This window comes from Thunnus albacares, chromosome 21 (assembly GCF_914725855.1).
Source record: "Thunnus albacares chromosome 21, fThuAlb1.1, whole genome shotgun sequence".
NCBI classification, from domain to species: Eukaryota; Metazoa; Chordata; class Actinopteri; order Scombriformes; family Scombridae; genus Thunnus; species Thunnus albacares.
Genome location: NC_058126.1, coordinates 19,616,414 through 19,640,658, shown reverse-complemented (window position 1 = coordinate 19,640,658; position 24,245 = coordinate 19,616,414). Strand labels below are relative to the sequence as shown.

Sequence of the window (24,245 nt, the reverse complement as noted above, 5' to 3'; positions counted from 1 at the left end):
TTCTGTTGTGCATTGGGCATGAACTGATATTGCTGTGTTGGTTTTGTTCCTACAAAATCATATTTAATGTTGCCCCAGGACCATTATTGCAACTAACCAATCATATTGTTGTGATATCATAGCTTTGCGACTTGGGGAAAAAGACCAGAAAATATGTATACTGTATGCAGTGGCAATACTGTATACTGTATGCAGTGGCAATAAAAATACTTTCTTTAATAATATGATAGGACAATTTAATGTTCCCCACAGCATACAGCATGCATGTAAGTGGGCAAGGAACTGCACCTCTGTATTTTCCAGTCGCAAAACAATAACATTACAACAATGTGATTGGTCAGTTGCAATGATGGTCCAGGAGCAACATTAATTATGATGTTGTAGGAACAACACCAACACAGTGATATCAGATCGTGCTAGGTATTGGTATTGATATAGTATATACTGATATACTAGCTAATAAATAGAGTTTAGTGGAAGTTTGGGCCTTTGCACTTTTTTTCAGGCTAATTGTACAGAGGCACCGATAATGATAAATCAGCTTAGAAAGGTTTATCTAAACAAATAAACATTGTGAAGACATTCTCTGGTAGACTTTTGTTTAACTAAGACATATCATATTGCTATTAAGATGTGATGCATCTGACAGAATCTTTTATATTTGATTGATGAATAAATTAACACATTTTATATAATAACAGAGTCATTATGGGCCTCATTTTATATCGTAGAGTATTGCAAAACATAATTTTTGAGCAGCATAACTCCCTCAGATTTTTATTTATGGAACCCTAATGGAACTAATACAGTATCTCCTCATTTATGTATTTATCAAATGACCTCCATTAACAAACAGACAGTATTTCCATTTTACAAATTGCGCAGTGGGATTGTCATGGACTCAGCATAATACCCCCGCTGACGCCGCCATAACAGCTGTCATATACAGGTTGTACTTAGTAATTTAATCTAATTGCAGTGTAATGTAACTAATACTTGGGTGGCATGAGGGAAGTGAGTCTGCAGGGACAGGGATATAATTAATGAATTGATTACCGGTGCTCTAGATTGACAGGCCAAGATCCTATAAAGTGATTGGTTGGAGTGATTGAGAAGAGGTAGGGTTGGGAGTGCTGTGTGTGTGTGTGTGGTTGGTTGGTTGTGGACTGTACAAACAAGGGGAATGAAAATGCCTGGGGCAGGAAATTTCGCTCTGGCCGTTGTTATAACTTTTCCCCTGATAAGTACTAGCGCACACTGTGTCCATATAGGGAGATGTCAAAGCATGAAACAAGATAACACACACTTGGAAAAGGCATTCAGATGGATCCATGCGTGAAACAGTCTTTTGGGTGAGATGAATTATGTTTGCTGTATAAAATAGGTGAATAAGAAGGTGAGTAACGGATAAAAAGTGTGTTATGACACACCAGCTTTCACAGATGTGGGTCCTTTCTCTGGGAGTGAGATATCAAAGTAGCCTGGTATTGATCCCGGGAACAATCAATATGAAGCCATTGCACCTTAGTATTTGTTGCTCAGCAGTCTGCCTTCCTCTGAAATAGGTGATCATGACACCAAAACTGATGGCTGTGTGTGCACGCGCTTGTGCACGAATACAATCTGTACATTATTTGTGTGTGCATGTATTTCAGGCAATATGGGCGGAGGTGTGTTGAAGTGGCCTCTGTATGCCATTTCTGCAGGTTTGTATGCATGTCTATGAGAGGTTGTTTTTATTGTGAGGGTGTGTGTTTGTTTCAGCGGCTGACAGGTCCAGTAATACTGACAGGACGCAGGCGGTTCCCATGAGGCTATGCATGTTGACAGCCGCTGGCCAAGAAGAAGAACAGCTGCTGATGGGTATCCAGTACAAAGAGCCTGCACAGTCTCCTCTTTATTTCTCCATCCTTTAGATATTTATTCACTTTCTCACCCACTCTTCCAGTTGTTTCAATTTCTTTGTTGTATTCAGGTGTGTTTGTATTTGACAGTTTGAGAGTTAGACTGTCAAAGTTAAGGCCAGGGTATATTTGAAATGAACTATTTTGCACAACGTGTTATCTGATCATGTCTAAAGGCAAAGAGTTTATAGCTGTTCCAAATGGCCACACTCAAAGGTTAATTGTTGCATCCAGTGGTGCCAATTGGTGGATTGTCAGTTTCAGAAACTTACCGAAATTGTTGGACACCAAAGGCAATGCCGTAGCTGATGTGAACCTCCTCAAAAACTAAAAAAAAAATGTGCTCGGCTGCATGTGTTTTCTCCTGCAAGTCTCTGATGACTGTGGAGATAGTGAAGACAATATTAAGGAAGTTGACTTAAAAATCTTCTCCTTTTCAGTCACACACATCTAGCAAAGCCATCTCTACTGCAAACCCTTGGCTCACCCTATTCAGTAATGAGACAAGGGAACTAAAAGTTACTAGGATGTAACTCCAGTTATATGTGTGTATTGCACTCAATACCACAAAGCAAAGTAAAACCGTCACTGTGGGGAATATAATTAAAGAAGGACATAGCCATAGTGTCTGGTGGTGCAGTGGTGCAAGTAAGCAACTACACTGTAGGTACCCATGATGGGACTTTCACAAACTCTGTTTCAGTTCTTGGAACTGAAGCAACTAACTAGGCTGTATGTTGAGTTTGACAACAACTTGTAAGAAGGATAAGAGGGCAAAGTGGGATAAAAGAATAATAAAGAGACAATATATGATTGGTCAAGGACAGTAAGTTTACCTCATATAGGTGCACTGATGAGCTAGTGCTTTGAAGCCTTTTTGTGCCATTGTAAAACGTTTAATATGGGAAAGACAGGTTATTCCAACTCAGTTTTGACATTTACATGTTATGTCCCAAACCTGCATCCTGTGAGACAACTTATTGGAAAGCAGACATCTCTGTGCATGAATACAGACTTGTTGTCATTTACATACTTTAGGATAAAGGTAAACCAGGCCAGCCATCACAGTGGGAGCTGGGTGTTGGCTGTGTCTAGGCCTGGCAGCAGTTCTACCTGAAGCTTGAGAGGAAGAGAGGACAACATGGCCAACAGCTGCTTGTCAGTCTGTTCTCTCTACCAGGTACAACGCCTGCAAACCCTCCTGCCAAATGCATACAATCACAACATGAATTCCACTCTGTATTTCACAGTCCAGTAATCTATCCTATTGTATATTTCCATTCCTGCATTGCACTTAGTACAATTTTGCTTTTGACCAGCTGGGTGACCAGCTTTGATATTTGGCTCTCTTAAGGATTACACTGCATCTTTAGATAATGTTTGGGTTTATTGTGCGTCTAGTTCAACATAAATAGAATATGTCCAAAAGGGAAAACTGGATCTTTGAATATAAAGTCAATGTTTACTACAAAGGTATGGCTCATTTTCCCTTGATGGTTGCTCTTTCCATTACTCAAGCTGAAAACATATCAGTTCATGCAGAATTATTTATATGCTTTATTCTCTATATAGTTTTGAAAAGACTGAATTATGAACTGTGCACAATTTCCCAAGAGTATTGTGCTTTAAAGGCAGCATCGGATACAAATTTAGAAGAAGCTTGTAAATGCGCATGCATGCACATACACCCACCTATCCACCCACACACACAGCAATATTTTCTTATTTGTGCAATGCAATTATTTTGTATTTCCTACATCACACTGTTCTGTCTTCTTGCTTCAAAAGGTAGTCTTGAAAACAACAAACTCCCTAGCATCTTGCTGTGTTTGTCTTCTCAAACCACTGCTTCTCTTTTCCTGTTTTTTCCTCTTTATGAAATAGGATACAGCTCCTGCTCATTTGTCCAGTATCTTTTGCCAAAGACCTCTGAAATAGAGTGGTGAATGTCCCATAGGACTGTCTAGAAGAGAATGGAGCTGAGCCACAAGCAGCTGTGTACTGCCTCCCATAACTTTGTGGGAAGCTCAGAACTGCTAATGGCCATACTGTGTTGTGCAACTTGTTATCAGATAGACATTATACATGTACTATAAATGATTGAACTCTATTAATTATAGAGACCGAGATACTGTGGATATTCTATAGCTTCAGTTGATGATAGATATTCCCTGAAATATAAAAAACAGCAAAAGTAACGTGACAAGATGACACACTATTATGAATCTGATCATGCCTCTTTAGTGTAGCATCATGTGGTGCACAATGCACAGTGCATTCATCTTAATGTTATAAAAAATAATTTTGTACATCAACAACCCCAAAGGGCAGTGAGAAGTTATTATGAATGTTTTTTAGCATATGCAGTGTGAGGGGGCAGTAATGAAGAAGTTGAGGAGATTCCAGCTGTTAGTAATAACCACATTATAAACCACAAGGTACATGGCAGTGATGGGGAGTTATTTCACATTTATTGATCTTTTTGTGTTTCTAAAATGACTTGTATGTTTAAAGGCAAACACAAATGAATGACTATACCAATTTTTTGGTACCAGTAGCTTTTTCTCTGACCTATGCTGAAAATATAATATAATATATATAATATTATTTTCAGCATAGGTCAGAGAAAAAGCTACAGGTACCAAAAAACAGCTGCTAGAAATTTTAAAACAATAGCACATCAGAATTGTACATCTTTCCCCCAAAGGCAATATGTTCATATGGATACTGCACAACCAGATATTATAGTGACAGTAATGAGAAATAATTAGTCATTTTGTATTTTTATACATTACATCAATGCCATCTAAAATACTAAAAAAATCATTCATTCTTCACCTTCCAAACACACTGTATCCGTGAATGGGAATCCGGGGCAAATTTATCATTTCAGAAAGAAAACACGTAAAAAAATATGAAAAGAAAAATAAAATAAAATGTATCAATAGGGAATCTACATATGAAGAACAAAACTGGAGACGAAACTACCTGATATGACAAGCAGAGAGGAAGCATTTTCTCTGTCATTACTCACTACTTTGCACAGGAGGAGAATCTCATATGTATCTTGGCCAAATTTTATATTCACAAATCCATATTTTTAAGCAAAAAGACAAACTTTTCAGAGCTGACTGTCCATATCAAAAAATGATTTTTTTCAATATCTGAATGTACAAACAAAAAAGCTGTTAAAACGTATAACCACCGTAAGCTTTACAAGTTATTTATTTATCAGTACAACCTTTACTTCCCCTGGCGTGTCTGTGATTGTAGACTCAGGTTGCAGACAGAAGGTGTTGTAAACTTGTTGTAGCATGCACTTGTTTTAATTTAACAAAAAGAAAAAAGGAATCTCATATGTACCACCTTCTCCTTAACCGTGAATGCAGCAATCCCACTTTAGCGTCACTTTCGTGTGTTTGTGGGACTTGTAGTCTATTTAAAACGTGGATGTATGGTATCACGAGCCGCGGGAAACTACAAGTCCCATATTCCACAATGAGGAAGTAGCGTGACAAAACACTGCTGAGGTTGCTGCACAAAACGCGAAAAGATGTCTCATGTTGTAAAGAAAAGAAAATTAGATAAAACCCGACAGGACAGCCTGTACTTTGACAGCTACTCCGATGTGACTATTCACGAGGAAATGATAGCGGACCATGTACGAACCAACACGTACAGGATGGCGATACTGAGGAACAGTGAGTGTATTCGGGGTAAAGTTGTGCTGGATGTCGGGGCAGGAACCGGCGTGTTGAGCATCTTCTGTGCACAAGCCGGTGCCAAGAAAGTGTACGCGGTTGAAGCTTGCTCTATCGCCGAGCAGGCTGAGAAAATAGTGAAGCAGAACAACATGGAGGATAAAATCCAAGTTATACGAGGCACGGTGGAGACGGTGGACCTACCGGAGAAGGTGGATGTGATAGTGAGCGAGTGGATGGGCTATGCGCTCCTACACGAGTCCATGCTCAACTCGGTCCTTTACGCGCGGGACAAGTGGCTGCGACAGCCGGGCGGTGTCATCCTGCCCAGTAAAGCCGAACTCTACATCGCACCCATCAGCGACCCGGTGGTGGAGGACCGCTTACATTTCTGGTACACAGTCAAAGACCAGTACGGCGTGGACATGTCCTGCATGTCCGACTTTGCTAGGAAATGCATCATGAACTCGGACATCACTGTGAACTCTGTGACCGTGGAGGACGTGCTCTCCCACCCGGCCCGCTTCGCCGAGCTCGACCTGCATACCGTCACCGTGGAGGAGCTGCGGTCGGTGAAGGGCAACTTCAGATGCGAGTCCTTCGGTTCGGCGGCGGTGAACGCTTTCTGTGTTTACTTCACGGTGACTTTCCCCTGCCCGGACAAGCCGCAGGCGCTTGTGCTCTCCACGTCCCCGTTCAAACCGGAGACGCACTGGAAGCAGGCGGTGCTGTACCTAGACGTTCCGGTAGATGTGGTGCAAGATACGCTGATTACCGGAGAGATCAGCATGTATCCCTCGGAGCACAGCGCCAGACATATATGCATCCATGTGGACTACACGATAGGAGAGCAGAAAAAACAATCCAAGACTTTTTCTATCCCTGACTGGAGCTCTGAGGCCCAGCCGTAGTGTGGTGGCTGTGAACGCACCAACATGTTACAGTCACCAGGCAGCACACTGAAATGCCGAAGTCCTTGAACTTCATCTAATATTATCTGCCACTTAGACCTAAACTTTCTCACTGTACGCGTGTATGGGTACACAGTAGGGCAGTTGCTGGTATTTTTGCTGTGTAGATTATTATTATCATATTTAAAAACTATAAAAATCCAATTGGAAGGCACTGCAATGCTTCAGCTGACATCTATACACAAGAGTTTGGTTTTTACTCATCTCAACAGGCCAAATATTTAGTGCATTTTTAGATTTTTAGACAAAGTGGCAACTACAATCTAACGTGAGTTACAATACATGATCTTTGTTTGGAGTTGTTTACGATATGTCTTACAGTACAACATTTGTTGTCACACCTAATAAATAATTTGACACCTGAATTGGAGGAATAAAAATGCATATCCTTAACACCTATGTTACTGCATTTTAGTTAGCTTCACATAAACAAACCAACATGTTTTTGAAAGCCAGTAATGATATTTTTGTATTGCATACTGTATCAAAATATTGCAGTATGACTTTTAAAGGGGCACTCCCCTGATTTTACACACGAAGATCAGTTACTCATGAGCAGGAGTACCCTGATGATGTCATCAGGCTTATCTCTGCTCTGACTTGAGACTTGAATTTTTTAACAGAAGCCTGTGTTACAGACTGTAGTTGTAGAGTTTGAAAGAAGTGGGCATTTAAGAGGTTTTGAGGGTCTAATAAAAGACCCTTTCCAGTTGCATTATGGGAAATGTAGGATATAGTGTCTTTGGAGCTTGACCCATACTAGTGACTCAAAGTCAGAATATCGTAGCCTCTGCTGCACAGATTTTGACCATTCTCTTTTAATCTGTCTTTTGTGAGTCTCCCAACTTCATGGAAGTGACGTAGTAAATTGCTGCCTTTACCAATTTTATTGTTATCATGGTGGTAACATCATTTGAAACAGTGTTTCGCCATCTGATGAGACTAAAACTACTAAATGTCAGATCCGTCGAATATTTTTAGGTGGGTCTGAAGCTCCTTAAGGCAGAGTGAGGCAGGTTTCACTGGCGTTCTTACAAACTGTTGAATAAATTCAAAACCCAGCTTCAGATATCTGATTTTCTAATAAATTCAAACATGCATATTGTGTGGAACCTGATCAAAATGCTGCAATCGAAACAGAATTAAACCACTATATTGACTTGGACTAGCTCTAGTCAGGCAGGAGGTGTTTAACACTGGCTGGTATTCGGTTTTTAATAAAGCATCAAATTGGCTCATTATTTTGGTTTAAAGCTAGCGCATGCTGTCATCTGTTGACAGAAACCACTGACTCGATCGAAACAGGCCACACCTTGCTATACTGAAGTGAGTGAAAAATGATCTTGTAGTTAACAGGAACAATCAAGCATAAATAATAAAATTTGATAGTTTGGTGAATATTTATCACGCATCATTTATTTACTGAAGAATATCTGCTCACTGATCAGTCTTTTTGGTTTCATTACGATGCCTCGGAGTCAACATACAGAAAGTTGGTTTGGAGTTTTTTGGCATTGCAGGGACTTTCATTAAGTTTGGTGAACAGACACCTCTGTGTGTCAAAGAGAAGTCATGTACAAACTGTTCAATATTGAACAAATGGGAACTAGACTCTAATAAATTGTTTGACTGTTTCATTTGTCACGAGTCCTGTCTTCTACAAACTAAATAGATAGTAGCCCGCTACAAAAAAAAAAAATCTTCAGTATGTGTCCCGGTACAACTTCAGTCACACATCTATTACTTGCCACAAGGAATCTGCAGGTTTAAACATTCATATTAAATGACTTTATTGAGAGTGAACCGTTCGTTAAATGTGGGTCTTGATCCCCTTCTGGGAGAACTGCACTGCATTTCATTAGGCAAATTATTACTTTAAAAATGCTTTTTTAGACTCTATATTTGTGCAATGGTAGACGAAATACTTAAAATACTGTTTATTGTTAATGAGAAGTGATTTTGAGTATTATTATTCAAACGGATCATCACCTCAATCACATGACACAAACTGGCCACCATAACATCTGTTTTTATATTTGTTATTCATTCCTTTTAGTTTCTATACTGAATGATGAGTAGTTAAAAATCAAATATGAATTGCAGTGCTACAAGTGTGCTCCTGCTTACTGTTCTGCCCTTTGGCTTTGTTGGGCAGTATTTGTCACACCCGAATAGATACTAATAATTAATCCACTCCTACAGGAGAATTTAGTTACTCCGAGGTCAATACAAGGACAATGTGTTGATTAAACCTTTATGTAAGCGTGCATAGATTCTTGAAACTGTTAGCTGATAATTCATCTTTCGCACCTCGTTGCTTGAAATATGGTTTCCATTTGTGTCAGCGTCATTAGTACAAATGTGAACCCACCCCCTAATGAACGCATTTGAAATTAATCACAAGGTATAGTGTCCACAAATCAAGAGTATTGTCAGTCATTTGGGGAAAGAGTGAATAATGACTGTATCACATTTTTGAACTGTAATTGTAAAACTTCTGGTTTCCATTTGGATGAAGATTTAAGATGTTCTTCATTCTGTAGAGCTCTGTATTCTCACATTATCCAGCTATGCTAATAGTCATCAACTATCATACAATTTTATTCAGCTTCCATTTCCTTTTAGACAAAAAGGAATACATCATAATATAATACTATGTGTAACTAGAACAGGTGTAAAAAGGTAGTCAACTGACAACTTCCCAGTTATTTATTCACCTTTCCTTTTGTTAAGTGCGCCTGCCATCATAATCTTTCAGAAACTGTTTTGTCTCATGACCTTCGTGAAACTCAACTACATTTCAACATTCTGAGCCTGAATAATGAGTAGAAATGAGTTATGTGCATCCAATCAACTACTGTGAATCAACAGACGGCTGATTGAATACATATGCTGTTGACTGCCTCTCCACCGGGAGCTAAAACAAAATAATTGGTAGTTGCTGTCATAAAAAAATAAAAAGATTACTAATGGCTTGCAGTTATCCAAACACTATCAAAGATTCATGGAACAATCTGAAGAGTAAATCTGACTTTAAACTGTCTTTACTGGTTTTCTTGACCCTCACTTTCTCTTAATGTAGAAGATTTAACTCTGTTAATTAATTAGAAACTCCAAATCCTACATCTGAGTATTATGGTGAGTTTATGAGAGATATTAGCTCTGTATTGAAACATAAAACATTACAGAGTCTAAGCAAAGACTTAACACCAAAACACAAGACACTCTTGAAATGTGTTACAAAGACGCCAATCATCATTGCATTGACACTCGTCTGATTTACTTAGCAAATTAGACAAATTAGATGATGATTCTTAGTCGTTAGTAGCTAGACAAAATGTAAAATGAGCAGCTGCAAAGAAAATACAGTGACGCTATCAAGCTCCTGATGCATGTGATCAGTATACAGTAGGAGGACATATACAGAAAGCAACGTCGAGAAAAAAGTAGTCATCATCCATGAAGTCACAGCACATTGATAACAACACTTTCTGTGGCGAGCTTCAGCTATAGTGCCCAGGAAGAACCATATGGAGCGAACAAACTTGAAGTTTAGCTGCTCTTTATATTCCTAACAGCCATCACCTGGATCCTTTGGGGTAATTCTATTTTTTTTTTTTTTTTTGGAAAGTACTTTTGATGGTTAAATTCAGATGTTAAAAACTATGTGTTGTGATGTCTAACACTCTCTAGAAGGTCATATTTCTAATTGTGGGTGTGTGTAAGATCACAGCATTTGAGTTAAATTTGCTTAAAAGAGTTGTGGATAGGAAAATAAATGTTTTCACACAGATAATTAAAAATTATACAATATTAGAATATACATGTCATTGTTAAACAGCGTTCAGTGTCTTTGCTATAGAAATAATCACAGCAGTATTGTTTCGCACCAGAGATCAGTCAGACCAACTTAAAACCCTGCTTGTGACCACATCTGAAATTAAATTCTACCCTTGCAGTTGCCCTAATGTGCACACACAGTAGCTGAATATCATCTCAGCTTTTGCAGGTACCTAGAAAAAAAAAAAAAAAAGCCCTGCAGTCAGAACAAAGGAAGGTGTCCAGAGAATGGAAATGTCAGATGCAGCGCAGGCAGCTACTGTCAAGCCCAGAATCACACTCATGCATGCGTGGCCACTCTTGGCTGCTAAATGCTAAACTAATTGTGATCCCTTCCTGCCTGAAATGATTTGGAAACCTTTAGAAACAAGTGTTGAAACTTGAAATGGGATTATTTGTCTTGTATTGCACAGCAATTTAGGAGCCAATCAATAGACAATGTGCTTAATCTATCTTATTTCGAGAGTCATTGTTCAATGGCCGATGAATAAGTGGGAACAGAGAGACAGAACAACCAGAACTCTGAACAGCAGTCGCAACAAATGCAGGTGTCTTTAGAAATGTTTCAACTTTTTGACAGTAACAGTGATGATTTGCAGGTAGAAATAAAGTGTAATGTGATCAAGTATAATAAATTATGTTGTGCTGATCTTAAAATATTTCAAATTCAGCACCTCTAAAAACTCTCCAGTATGTATCAGACAGTAGGATTGACAGGCCAGACAGTCTAGATGTCAGGTTTCTATGACTCTGTACTAGACTAAGGCAGTGTGTGTGCAGAATGCATACAATGAAAGCATTAAAACTCATGAATTTTTCAACATTTTTTGGTGTCTCCATTTTAAAATGGATTAAATTGAGATTTGTCACTGCTTTACACAAATGATCCTATTACACAAGCTTCACAAAATTCTGCATAAAGTTTTGCAAATGTATACAAAATATGATACAAAAATATTTAATCAATCAACTGCCCTAATAACAGCTTAGAATGATTTTTTTCTCTATTCTTACAGTATACAGTACGCTTTTAACCGCTATACCATAATGCATTTGTCAGCATAGCAATTGCAAGATTTTCTCCCATTTTCCCACATAGATTCAGTCAAGCTCATTTAAGTTGGGCAGAAAACATCTGCTACAAATGATTCCACAAATCTTCCTGTGAAATTGAAGTCTGTGTTTCAGTCGTTTCCACTCAAAGGCCTTTCACATCCTTGTTTTGTAGCTCTTCTGATGTAGATTTGGCCTGCATTCAATGTTTTCTTCAACTTCACAGTTTACCTTGTTCCTGCTCTAAAAGCCATCACACATTATGATACGATATCACCAATGTTGCTTCAGTCTTGCATTATGCATAAAGTTCAGTTTTGTTGTCAGTTTCAGATCCGTGACCTTCTTGACCTCCTCTTTGACCGAGGCCTTTCTTGACCAGTATGGACAGATAATCTGCTCTACAGAGAGTCATATGAGTCATAAACCCCAAACTCCTTAATGCTCAGTGGTAGAAAGTAACTAAGTACATTTACTAAAATTTACAATATTTAGATACTTGTAGTTTACTTGAGTATTTCCATTTTATGCTAATTTGTACTTCCATGCTCAGAAAATACAACACATTGTTGAAGATGAAACCAGTGGTTTCCATCATTTTTGGCTTTTGACATCTTATAAAAAGCAGTGTGTAGTCGGGTCACGTTTCAGATGTCTATGAGCTGCTAACAGCTCCACCAAATAGTGATTTTTTCCCTCTAAACTTCTCACATGGTTTCATTTCAATAAATGTTCAAATGATCCAATATTTCACCAAAAATCAAAGATTAGAGAAAAAGTGAAAACAGATTCATGTATCAGAACTTTGTTTTTTCTTCTTTCCTCTCCCATTAATCATCTCACAACCCCTCAGATTTATCTAGTGACCCTTTGAAGGGGCCCGACCCCCAGGTTGGGAACCACTGGACTAAACTCACTAACTGTATATAAAATAGTTCAAACTAGCTCCACCATAATCTAACAATGTCATATATAATAATATATCAGTCAGAGCAGAAATTAGTACTTTTACTTTAATACTTTAGGATTTTTCATGCAGGACTTTTACTTGTAATGGAGTATTTTTAAATTGCTGTGCTGGTACTTTTACTTAATTGAAGGATCTGAATACTTCTTCCACCACTGTTAATGATGAAGATTACTGAGCTGAACAACTACTTACTGACTCTTCCTCAGATCTGTGTCTTCTCACTATTCTGCTGTTGGACTTAATAGTAGCTTCTGCTCTGACAAGAAGTGACTCATTATGTGTTCATTTGTGCAGAAAACTGTTCAATTTGAACTTGAGTACTATTGAGTATTGAATTTTTTTTATTTTGAACTCACCACAAAATGTAGTGAACACTGAATCGAACAATTTCTGGAGCATCACAGACTGTTATTAAATAATATTTATAGTCATCATATCAGGAAAAGGAAAAAAACAAACAAACATTTGGCTGATTTAGAGTATTGGTAATGAGGTGTTGCAAGATTTCATTGATCAGAAATGATTTCAAGCAGCGCTGTAGCTACCACTGAGGTCATGTTCTCAATATTTTGGGTTTTTTGTTGGGTTTTGATACTGTGTCTAACTTTTAATTTTGAAGAAATTTAGAATAATGACCAGTGACTAAATTGACTCTTTCTGAAATGTGTCCTTGGCCCCAGCATTTCAGATCTTTGTTTTGTGTGTGTGTTTGGCTGCTTTCTCTGATTCCATGTGTATATTTTTTGTAGCAATTAGATTTAAAAATTAGATCTATGTTTACTTTTTTTTTTTTTTTTTTTTTACAAAATTTGTCCAGGAACTATCAAATCATGTAACAATAAGCCTACACAGTGGATGAAGAAAAGAAAAAGAAAAACTCTTTTAAAGCCACAGGCAGGACTGATGAGTATTTCTAAAATCCTGGATACAGTCCTGGTTCAACAAACCTCAAGTCAACTCATGTGGTTTTTATGTGACAGGGGTGATATGGGTTTGTTCTTGTATTGTCCACCTTCAGGAGAGATGGGAACACAGTGTTCAGCTCCTCACATCTGTGTTGACAACAGTCTGAGCTCGTTTTACAAGAATCCCATTGTTCAGAAAATTAGGAAAACATTTTGTTTGATGTCAATCCTGACAGCAGTCTGTTGAAAAGTAACAGCACTGATGTCACTGTAACATAAAGTTGTAACACAGCCTGACTTATCAGGGGGAAAAAAACAAAATTTGGCTTTTAACTATATTACAAACATGCTAACTATACTGCATGAAAAGTGATGGATCTCTGAGTATTTCACCTCCACATTCAACACCTCATTGTCAGCTTGATGGAATCTAATAGTGCCCTGTGTGACAAAAACTATGAATTATGTATTCTGAAACTACAGTAGGGAAAAAAAATGTAAATCTCCATAATGTCATTTGGTTTGATTTGTCAGTAGTGTTGGAGGCCTATTTATTCCTGCAGTCATTTGTTTCTGTTGATGTGTTTTAATGACCTGATTAACATGGATATCCAAACTCTCTATGGGTCATATGAATCCTAAACTTCAACCATTAGATAAAAGTCGAGTGAAAATCATTGAATGCGTTTCTACTGAGCTCATTTTCGATCGCTGCTGAAACCTGACTGGACTCTGGTGGCGCGGTATCTAATCATGGCCGCTCATTCATCCTCGTATGCTAATGACACCGTGAATAAGCCAATAGGATTCAATTCCCACAGTCAGTTACAGTAACCAATATTTCTGTCAGCACATCCTGAGAGGACAAATTGGGAACATGGTATTGACAAAAGCTAATTTGGTGGACCGACCCCTTGAGTGGTGGACTTCATTTCTCTGGAGCCCAGCAGACGAGACCATTTGTCATCATTATCGTTAGCAATAGGAACTGACCTATGTGCCTAGTGCCCCAAAATAACTGTCCCACTGTATGTCCCTATATTTGTTCTCAACAATAATAAAACACTACATTTATTTAAATGAGAAACAGTATTTATTCTAGCCCTGAGCTGCAAATCTCAGCCAAGAAAGCCACTTCCTATCAGAAATGCATCCAGCTGAATGCACTGAGGCATGACTTCATGGATGGACACACACCGTACAACGAAGACAGATCTGGACTGTGCCTGTTAAGAAAGTAAATCCCAAATCACTCGCAGGGGCACGTAAATCTGAACGGGATGGCCCCGATTCACAATCAGTCCGAGGCAGACGGCTCTCACCCTGTGAGCAAAGTACAAATCCATCAAACCCTCCCCCTCCCCACTAATCCTTTTCCAATCATGCACTTTTTGGATTATGCTTCTATGTAATTCTTCTCAGGTATTGTTTTATAACTTAATATGATATTTCAATTTAGGGGAGTTGGGTTATGGGTTTAGGACACCGTGCAGGATTGGATAAGCAGTGGAGGTCTGCAGGCAGCAGATTGGAGCTGAGGGTTAGTGCCAGGCTGAAAGAACCGTGATAAACCTTTGACGCAAAGTCCAAATGGAGCAGGTGCATAAAGGTGGTGAGACTGACCCGATTCACTCCTCCGAAGACATCCCGTATTGCAATGTGAGAACTGTATTTGTCCTGACTCTCACCAAGTGTCTCCCCCGCAAAGAGAAGTTAGGATGCTTTGTGTAGTCAGACAGTTCGGAAGTAAAGACAGCAACTCTGAAGCTGCCATCTTCATTCACCTTGTCTGTATCATGCAAGCAAGGAAATCAAAAGTTCACAAAGTCAAAGTTACAGAGAAGTGATTGCACAGAAAAACACATCTCTTTCATTTCTCTGCTCAGCTCTAAGATGCCGCTTTGCAGGTTTCACCTTGTCCAAAAAATGTGAACTCACTAAATCTGCACAAGACTGGAGGAAAAACACATTTTCTCTTTTCTGAAATGCTGTTTTTGCGATTTAAACATTAATACTTTTGCACATTTTCTTTTACCCATCACCATTACTACATATGAAAGGTTTGTTCCAGTTGACGGTCAGAAGTCACTACTGTCTGTTCTGCAGATTTACCTGAACTTCCATTTGTCTCCTGCAGTCCTGTGCGCTCTCAGGTTCAGGTTGATGACACAGCTGTATTTTACCACATAAATGTGTATCGAGCACAAGCTTAAACACAATCTCTTCATGAATAACCTGCCCCCTCCTCTTCTCCTTCCAACCCCCCTCAACTAACAAACACACTCCTCCGGATGAAGGCAACATTACCCTCCATTGAACAGGCGTAAAAAATCCAATACCTCTGTGCCTGGCGTCCGCCAGACAGGGATGTGCAAAAACAGCTTTACCCATCAATTTTCTAATGACCATCATGAGATATGACAAGAAGAGAAAAAAAGAGGAAACTTAACAACGCTCATGGGTGGAGGTGAGATATCGGAACACGGGGCCACGTGATTACTGATCTCTCAAGTAAAGAGCCATCTATTGAACTGGGATAGATCTGAAGACACATGGTCTTGCGTGCATGTATGTAACCCAAACACCTTTCATTCTCCCCCCTTCACTGACCTCTAACACTTCTTCTCTCACATAGACGACCTAACATGTTAATATACATGCGCGATATCTTGCCGTTTAAGTATTTTAGCCTTTTAATGGTGTCTTCCTTTATTTACAGAGTCACAGTGTGAGCACCCAGCCTGCTCGAGCTTAGTGTTAGGCCTTGGGAGAAAAGACGGAAAAGAGCTTAACAGTGTGCAGATGAGCTTCAGAAATGTATTGTGAGTGAACATATTATACAGTGTCATTGTATTGAGTCAATAAGTGGGAATTAAATGTGCTCTTTGGTAGCTTTCCAATATGCACTCCTCTTTCTTGTCGCTGAGTGAATTAGAAAAAGACTTTCATGTCAGGCAAGTTGCCCTTGGGCTCGGAGAAGGGAGGGAAACAGAGAGACAGCTGCATGGAGAGCTGTCACCACTGTATCCTTCTCTTCCACCCTGTCACAATTAAAGATGAATTAACTCAGATCTGAACTGTCTCATGAGCCAAAATTACCACCTTAGTGTACTTTATATCTGTTGGATTTGATCGGCTTTAGTGATCGATATCAGTGATTCAACTCAGCTCGGCTTGTTGTTGAGATTTCCAGCTTTGGAAACTTTCTGGCTCATACGCTGCTTTGAACACTTTCAACTGTTGAAAAATTGGGAAAAGTAAGCATGTGGTATCATATTAGCTACACTGCATGTTTCTCTTCAGTTTCTCCACTCATTTGATTGCTTAAACCTCCTTTTTGTGGTAATGTTTTGTCCATTAGAGGCTACTGCACATTGTGCCAGAGATCTGTCAATATTCCAGTTTCTTTGTCACTTAAAATGTGCCATGTAGTTTTAAAATTGGTTTATCATTGTCAAATAAATTGCCCTAGCTTTGAATAATGACTGTAAACAACAAGGTGAGTGGCAGCCTCTATATCTGGAAGCAGTTGCTCAAAATTAAGACCACATTTACCCTCATTGCTTTTTGTCTCTGGGAAGCGGTTTTTACATCATTAGCAAGTGATTTTTCCCATCAGTCCCTCCTGAGAGCTTTATATTTCTTGCTGTTTTTGTGCAATAAAGCTTTATGCCACTAAGCAGTCCAACAGATCCCCCTCAAATTCCTGCTTCTTATGCTGCTACTGTCGCCTGGATTTGCATGTGATCTCATATTTGTCACAAAAAAAAATGTGTCAGGTTTGAATATAACTGAAAACTCCCTCTTTAGTGCAAAAATGTCTACGATGAATAGAATAATGACTCCAGTTAAAGATGTTTCTGTTCATGTTTGCACTCAGCTGCTTCTCATTGGCTTCAGCAAAGAAATAAACTTCAGGTGAAAGTCAGTTGTCAAAGCCTCACCGCCTCATTGTGTCTGAGAGCAGTGAGCCTGGTCGCTCTCAGGCTCTTTTTACAGGAGCCACTTGGAATCTTGTGTTTCTTACCAGCATCATTCGCTTCATTTTAACGAACTTTTTTAAACATTGCATGTACGTTGCTCGCAGGACTCTGGAGGATTTTTATCCTATCGTCGCCACTTGTGTGCCCGGCTCTAAGTGACGTTGCGCCGGTACCAGGAGCTCTCCTCCATTCACCGGGAGCGGCCGAGACAAGCGGGTCGCTTCACGGCGAGTTTCCCGTTCCTGCGCCGCGTTAAGATGTCCCGATTTAAAGCGGATTTATTTGGCTGCAACAGGCTACATGGCTGGCTGTCCTCGACGGTATGAAGCACTGAAAACCAAGGTGAGAGGCTCAGACAGCCGATTTCTTTTGATTTCACTAATCTCCAACTGGATGCTGGGGCGCGTAAACTTTTGAAGCTTCGCCACGACGCGCGCCGAGTGGGTGGCCAAATTGTGCGTCGTGATTAGAGAAAGTAAGCCGACTATTTTGAGAACAGATGCTATTTTTTCGGTCATGTTTTGTCAGCTGTCATTCAATACCTAACCTTTCCCACGCGTGGAAATGTACTAATCAACACAAGCGACACGTTTGGTGGGAAAACAAAAAGCAGTCAGGTGTTAATGCTGTAGCGAGTCTATAGACACTGTAAAGCACAAAGAGATGTTTTGTTTCTTTGAGCAAACTGCATAATTATTACAATTTTGTGCAAAATTCACCTGGATGTGAGACTAAAAAGGAAACATGGACGCGCTGTGCGCGCACAGAACCAAGGCGGTTTGGACACTGTTTTTTTCCAAATCCAAGTCTGTTGAATTAAATCAGTAATGCTCTGCGGATAATCATTGACCCGACACGTTTAATTCCTTGTCATTTGTAGCCTAAATAATGTGGCATACAGTGTGCGACCTAATTTGCATGCTTGATTCTCCTTTTATCTTCATCTCATATTTTAAAACCAACCCCTCTGTGATAAAAAGAAGAGCATGGCGCATCTTTCCTCTTTCTTATCCTTCAACGTTACAAGCAGCATCACAGGTCAGAGTGATCAGGGCCTCTCCGGGTCTATAGGCTGCATACAGACTGTAAACATCGACAGATTCAGCTGTTTAGAGACGCTTGTCAACCTGCTGCGAGTTAAACCTGTGCGCCAAGTGTCATGACCCGACTCCTTCTAACACCCTCCTCTGTCACTCCTCTCATTCCTTGTGGTAATCAATTATGATGTGAGAAGACGGTGCATATTCAAAGCTTGGACAAATTTGCTCTCTGCTTTTAGCAGTTTTATTGTAGGGTAGATATGAAGCAAAGATTATCAGAATGTGTCGCTTGTCATAACATCAGTAGTTGATCCAGTCTCTCCTGAGAAAAACACGCCAGTTTATAACAGCAGATCTGTGAGTCTTTGTGTCAAATTATAATAAATGCGTGGCTTAACACCCCCACTCCTCATTTGTTTTTATTTATTTATTTATTGCCTTATTAACCGAGGTCAATTGAACGCTTAATTTTTTTTAGAATGGCACTTCCACCTACGCCTTCGCACTGGAGTGACCCTCTTCTCCTATCATAATCATTTTATTCACACAGAAACGGAAAACTCTCACAATCAGGAGATGCACAACCTCCTTAATTTACATCTTTTTGGAGTTAAGTTAAACAACTTGGAAGATGAAAGGACGCTAAATCTACACAGGTACTCTGCTTTTTTTTTATTCACATAATCGAGTCAAATCGCGTTTTTGGAAGAATTACGCACCATTCTGACCTGTGACAGATATTTCAGATTTTACATTTCTTTTATAAGCTACATATAGTGATGAGCACTCAGCTGAATTAAGCACTATGTGGCTTTTAAACCTGCTCAGAAAGGGTTGGGCTTTTGAGGAGACAGAAACAAAAATGCAGTAACACTTTTCATCAAATATCAAGGATTTTTGTTCACACTGTGGCTCGGATGGCCAGTAATAATATCCAACTGCGAGTCAGCTGGGAGCTTTTCCTCCAAATATTTTTACCCGGATGCAATAATTCCTTTGGGACTGTATTAACGCGCGCATTTGTTAGATAATTTAACGCGATGAGGCGACTGGAGAACTCCACCAAAAGGGGTTCAACTACAGGCAATCCTCCTCCCTCCTGACTTACTAACGGGTCCCGAAAGAGGATGGTGCGTGTGTGTGTGCGTGCGTGCGTGTGAGAGTGTGAATGTGTGTGGGTGGGGAGGGGTTGACTGCGAGGTGGAGAAGGGCTGGAGGGGTGGGGAGAGAAACCATAGGTGTGCGTGGGGTGGGGGGGGGGAGGGGGGTGAAACAAGCTGAGTGTGCGTCTCATCTAATAGAGCCTGGGAGCGCATTATCTTCCCCGTCATCTCCGTCTGGGCCGTCGGTGCTGCGCCGCGCAGGGGGAAACGGCCAGGAGAAGACGCGTTGATGCGAGCGAATATTCTCAGCAGCCGAGTCTAATCATGTCCCTGTTGAGTGGCTGAAACCTATTCATAGTCAGGGAGAAGAAGAGAGTGGAAGGAAGAGAGAGTGAAGACGAGATCCGCGCAGAGATCCGCACGCTGGAGTCAAGCGTCTTTTGGAAATGAAGGAATTATAAAGAGGACAGAAAGAGGAAGGACGCACGCCAGGTCAAAGTTTCTTTCGCAGTGGTGGGGGTTTTTCTTTTCTGCGGACATCACAGTGCCTCAGATTGACGCCGTGATGGAATGACACTTGGAGAGAGGATGATGGACACTTTGGCACCGGAGCTCCTGCTCAGAAATCCTTCCGTTTACATCATGCGCGGTGCTGACAGAGCCCTCAGGACGGTGATCAGTCATTTGTTTTGAAGTGGCAGGAAAATCCTCCTCTTGATCGTTTCCCCCCCCCCCCCCTCACCACCACCACCTCCAACCACCCCTCCACCCCCCCACCCCCAGGTCGCCAAATAGAGTGAGAGATGGTGCGCGCAGCGATTCCTCTGAGACTGACGTGCGTACTCATCACATTAAGGAGCGCAGTTTAAAGAGCTTCATTCTTCATTCATGTTCATTCTGCTGCCTGAACTTGTTGAACGGCGATAAAGAGCAAGGGGACAGGACAGGGAGGACTGTTATAGGAGGGGCATTCAAGAAATGTAAGTTTTCCATTTGCTTGTAAAGTTTACTTTTGTTGTGTTGAAGCGTATATCGTGCGTTAGAGGTAGCTGGTTATCAGTGTTGGAAGTTACTTGGCTCTGGCCTGGCTGCATTTCTCCTCTATGATGAACAGTAAAGGAGGGGGCAGAGTGTTTTGGGTATTTTCATCGTTCATCTGCCTTCTAAACCGTATATGCAACTTTTTAAAACTTTCTGGAGCACAAAGAAATACGTATTAACTTATTATATTTTATTTTATAAAGGAGGCGACTTTAAAAGCGTCCAAAAGTTAGCTCCATTTCTTCATATTTAGAGGCGCCCCCTTGTGGAACTTATTACCTAATCGTTGCCTATCTATCACACATAATTACATTTGTGTCATGCTGCAGCCAACTGGCCTACCCTCCATACGTCATTGTATGAGCAACCTATTACAGTTAGACTTGTTTTTTGTGCGTGGTCTCAATATTGGTTCACTCTTTACACATGCGTCATGTTTTTAATTCATTCAAACGTGCTTGTTTTAAATGTGTAATGCAACCTTTTTGCTTAGGTTAGACCCAATATGATTGTCTGTGGCTGTGCTGTTTGGTTAGTGGTTTTATTTAAATGTGATCTCCTCAGCCCACATGGTTTTACCTCGGCCTTGTGTTGGATAACACATTTATTCTTTAGCCACAATTTATTCACATTTATTCACAATTATTCTTTTAAGGATGTGCTCATATCCATTATCATAGAACAAAATGATTGCTCCTGGGTGAAGGGTGAAGGCCAGTAGTAAATGGATGAACAAACATCCATTACAGCTGTGTGTTTAGAGGACTACCTGCACCTGCTGGATTACTGATCATATTAGATTTTAAATTGCAACTCCTACTTACAGTCAATACTATTTTTAATGGGATATTCTCTATTACTAATTGTGACTGGGGTCTGTTTTCATTTATTTTACTCATTCTATGAAATAATAGCAGGTAGTGAGTCATCCTCTGTGTGGTTGTTAGCAGCTGTCGCTTTAAACCATGTGGCTATTCTGGCTTTTTCACAGTATTTCCAGTTTGTAGAGAGAGAGAGAGAGAGAGAGAGAGAGCTACCTGGGTGAGCACATTCTTTAGAGCTAAAGTGGACATTTTGAGTATCCAGACATGTCACTGTGGTTGCAGAATAATGTGCTAGCAGCCTTTTAGGAAAAGTGTCTTTAATAATGCATAAGGTGTTCCCGTGTCGCAAAGAGAAGCATGCTTGGTGGCGAGGAGAGGCAGAGAGAGAGAGAGAAAGAGGGAGGAACGGAGGGAGGGTGGTGGAGGCGAGATCTTGTCTCACTGTCTCAGTGGGTACCCCGTGTGCTGCTGCTGTATATGTAGCGCTGGAGTAACTGACGCCCGAGGGTGTTCAGCTCGACTTAGGGCAGCATCACCACAGTCACCCTGTCAAAAGTGCTGCTCTCGCACACACACACACACAGACACACACACACAGAGTGCGTGTGGCAGCTTCAGCAGCTCAGGGGAGGGGAGTTGGGGGGGTTGTATGGAGTTGGAAGAGACAGAGGGAGAAATAGGGTGTGATAAGAGCATTGTGGCAGATGCAGCTGGTGGAGGCAAGAGAAGCACGTCTTCAGCAGTCAGGCACTTGCTCGCCTTCAGAGGCCTCAGACCCCTCTGGCTCCAGTTGTTGCTGGATTTGAGGAGAGGATGTAGCCACGTCCTTGTTAAAGGAATGATGATCTCAGCAGGGTTCAGATACCCTGTTCAGTGATTCTTCTCTATTTTTCTTTTTTATTTTTCAATTTCTCATCAAGGTGGAAAAGCCTCTCAAACATAAGATACCAAAGCTCTAAACTAATGAAATTCTTTCAGGGTGTTATAGCTCAAATTTTAATACATGCGGGTTTCACAAACAGGTAATAAATGATCATATCAGAGGTGGAAAACAAGCCGAGCTGACTTTTGGCAACCTGAAACTGGCAAACTATAGTCGAGCAGAGCCTCAGCTTTGATTCCCTCTAAATCTGCTCACCCATCCCCTACACAGTCACTTAACCAGCTGTCAGCACTCCACCCATTTGCTACCTGTCGTCATTATTAAAAGATCATAAGCCTGCCGATTGAAGGCGGCGACATTTTAAGAAGTGGAAAAGAGCACTAAGTGACGGGCTGACTCGAAGGCAAGCCCTGGGGATGCATTATAGGCGTGCTCACTGTTCCACAGGAAGGCTGGCTGTCATGTTTGCGGGGCCATGCTCCACTCTCCGTATGTTTATTCATGAGGACAGCGGCCCTATTGGCAGGTTGTTAACAGGCAAGATTAGGGATTCTGGAAAGGCAGGCAGAGAAATCTGGTGAGTGGAGGCAGGAGGCTTTTTTTTTTTTTTTCTGAAGCTGGGCCAGCTTCTATCTTTATTTATCTTTCATCTGTTTCTGACTGTCTGCCCTCCTGTCTTTCTGCCCTTCTCTCTCCTGCGCTCTTGCTTCTCTTTTAGTAAGGGGCTGGTGGGGAATATGAAACAGGTTGAGGCAGAAAAGATGAAAGCAGGTAGAGACAGGACAGAAGCAGGGTCAGAAATTGCCCTTGAAAGTGCATAAAATGCGTGAAATTAAAAATGAAAGGGGAGAAAATAGCCCTGATATGAGCGGTAACCTTGTAATTATTCCACGTTATTCTGTACTGAGCACATCCTTTAGAGTTTAAGTGGACGTTTAAAAAAATTTTGTGACATTTTTAATTTGTGGAGTTGTTAAATAGTCAGGCAGGTGTTTAAGTACTGCCCCCTGTGGGCCACTGGGGATGAGTCAGGGCATGTTATGACCTGACAATTTTTTTCTGCTGTGTCCTGGGTGAGAAAAATTGGGCCTTTTTGATCAGTGAACAACTAAGAATGGTGTCTGGAGCAGCTTAAAAGTGTTGGCACCTCACAGCCAGCAGCAGGACAAAATGCTGAACTCACACAAACCACCGGCCAGCAAAACATAAAACGATCAATATGATCAAAAAATGAAAAGTGGAAGGATGGGAGATGAAGTTGTTGGGGACAGACGGGGGGAAATACAGTGGATCAAAACAGCAGATGGAGTGTTTGTTTGCCAATTTGAAATGTAAAGGTATTATTTTGAACCAGTCCAAATTAAAGTGAGAAAGAAGAGCTGGAAAAATAAGAGGACACAGATGAAGGACATGTTTGTTCATTTATATATCTGATCATATGCATGATTTATACAAGTGACTCCCACCAGCAGTAAAGAGCTGCTCTGGGGACACGCGTGTAACATTTCCCTCATGATTTTGAGAAACACTCAGTCATGCTCGAGTGGCCTCGGGGATGAAATGGAAGCGGACACCAGGGGCTGTTTCTCCAACCTAGAGACAGGCAAGCGGTCGAGTGCATGGGTGGCTGTTTGGGTGGATGGAGTGACCTCGCCAGCTAAGCAAACCTTCTCTTGGGTCGCCCGGGTCTCGTGAAAGATTCATGTGTTTAAATATAAAATCTAGCTTGCCGTGTGCAGTGCCGGAAAGGTGGGACACACCATCTTCTTTGCACACCTCACAGACTGATCTACTCTATGAGGTATACTACAGTAATATTGCTCGATGTAGGTTTTCAAAGGCCTGTATCTACATTGTTGACTTGAAGTTGGCAGTAGCTATTTTGTTGCTTTTTTTAAGGTAGTATTCATTAGATCAGAACATACATATTGGTTCATTTTTAAATGAAAATCATTTTCATGCAAAGAAATTTGCAAGTTTTCAGGATTTCATCAATATATTCTTTTTAGGGTGGAAAAGACAGAATT

The 24,245-nt window shown here is 40.6% G+C and overlaps 2 protein-coding genes across 7 annotated transcripts in view; both read left to right on the top strand.

The window, feature by feature from the left end:
* Positions 1–5,293: 5,293 nt before the first annotated feature.
* prmt6 (protein arginine methyltransferase 6) lies at positions 5,294–8,210 on the top strand. Its single transcript, XM_044340294.1, has one exon. The coding sequence runs from the start codon at positions 5,458–5,460 to the stop codon at positions 6,514–6,516; it is 1,059 nt and encodes a 352-aa protein (XP_044196229.1). The 5' UTR covers positions 5,294–5,457; the 3' UTR covers positions 6,517–8,210.
* Positions 8,211–17,321: 9,111 nt separating this feature from the next.
* Positions 17,322–24,245, top strand: part of ntng1a (netrin g1a) — a 107,319-nt gene continuing 100,395 nt past the window's right edge. For 5 of the 6 annotated variants that reach the window (XM_044340221.1, XM_044340220.1, XM_044340218.1 and 2 more), the window contains exon 1: positions 20,273–20,450. The gene's annotated coding sequence lies outside the window, so the exon portion shown is untranslated. Of the gene's footprint in view, positions 17,670–20,272; positions 20,451–24,245 lie in introns of those variants that run through there. The other variant, XM_044340216.1, reaches the window with a different exon arrangement.

Bases quoted from the DNA above. Each gene is read 5' to 3' on its own strand.
- prmt6 (XM_044340294.1), top strand. From the start codon at position 5,458: ATGTCTCATGTTGTAAAGAAAAGAAAATTAGATAAAACCCGACAGGAC.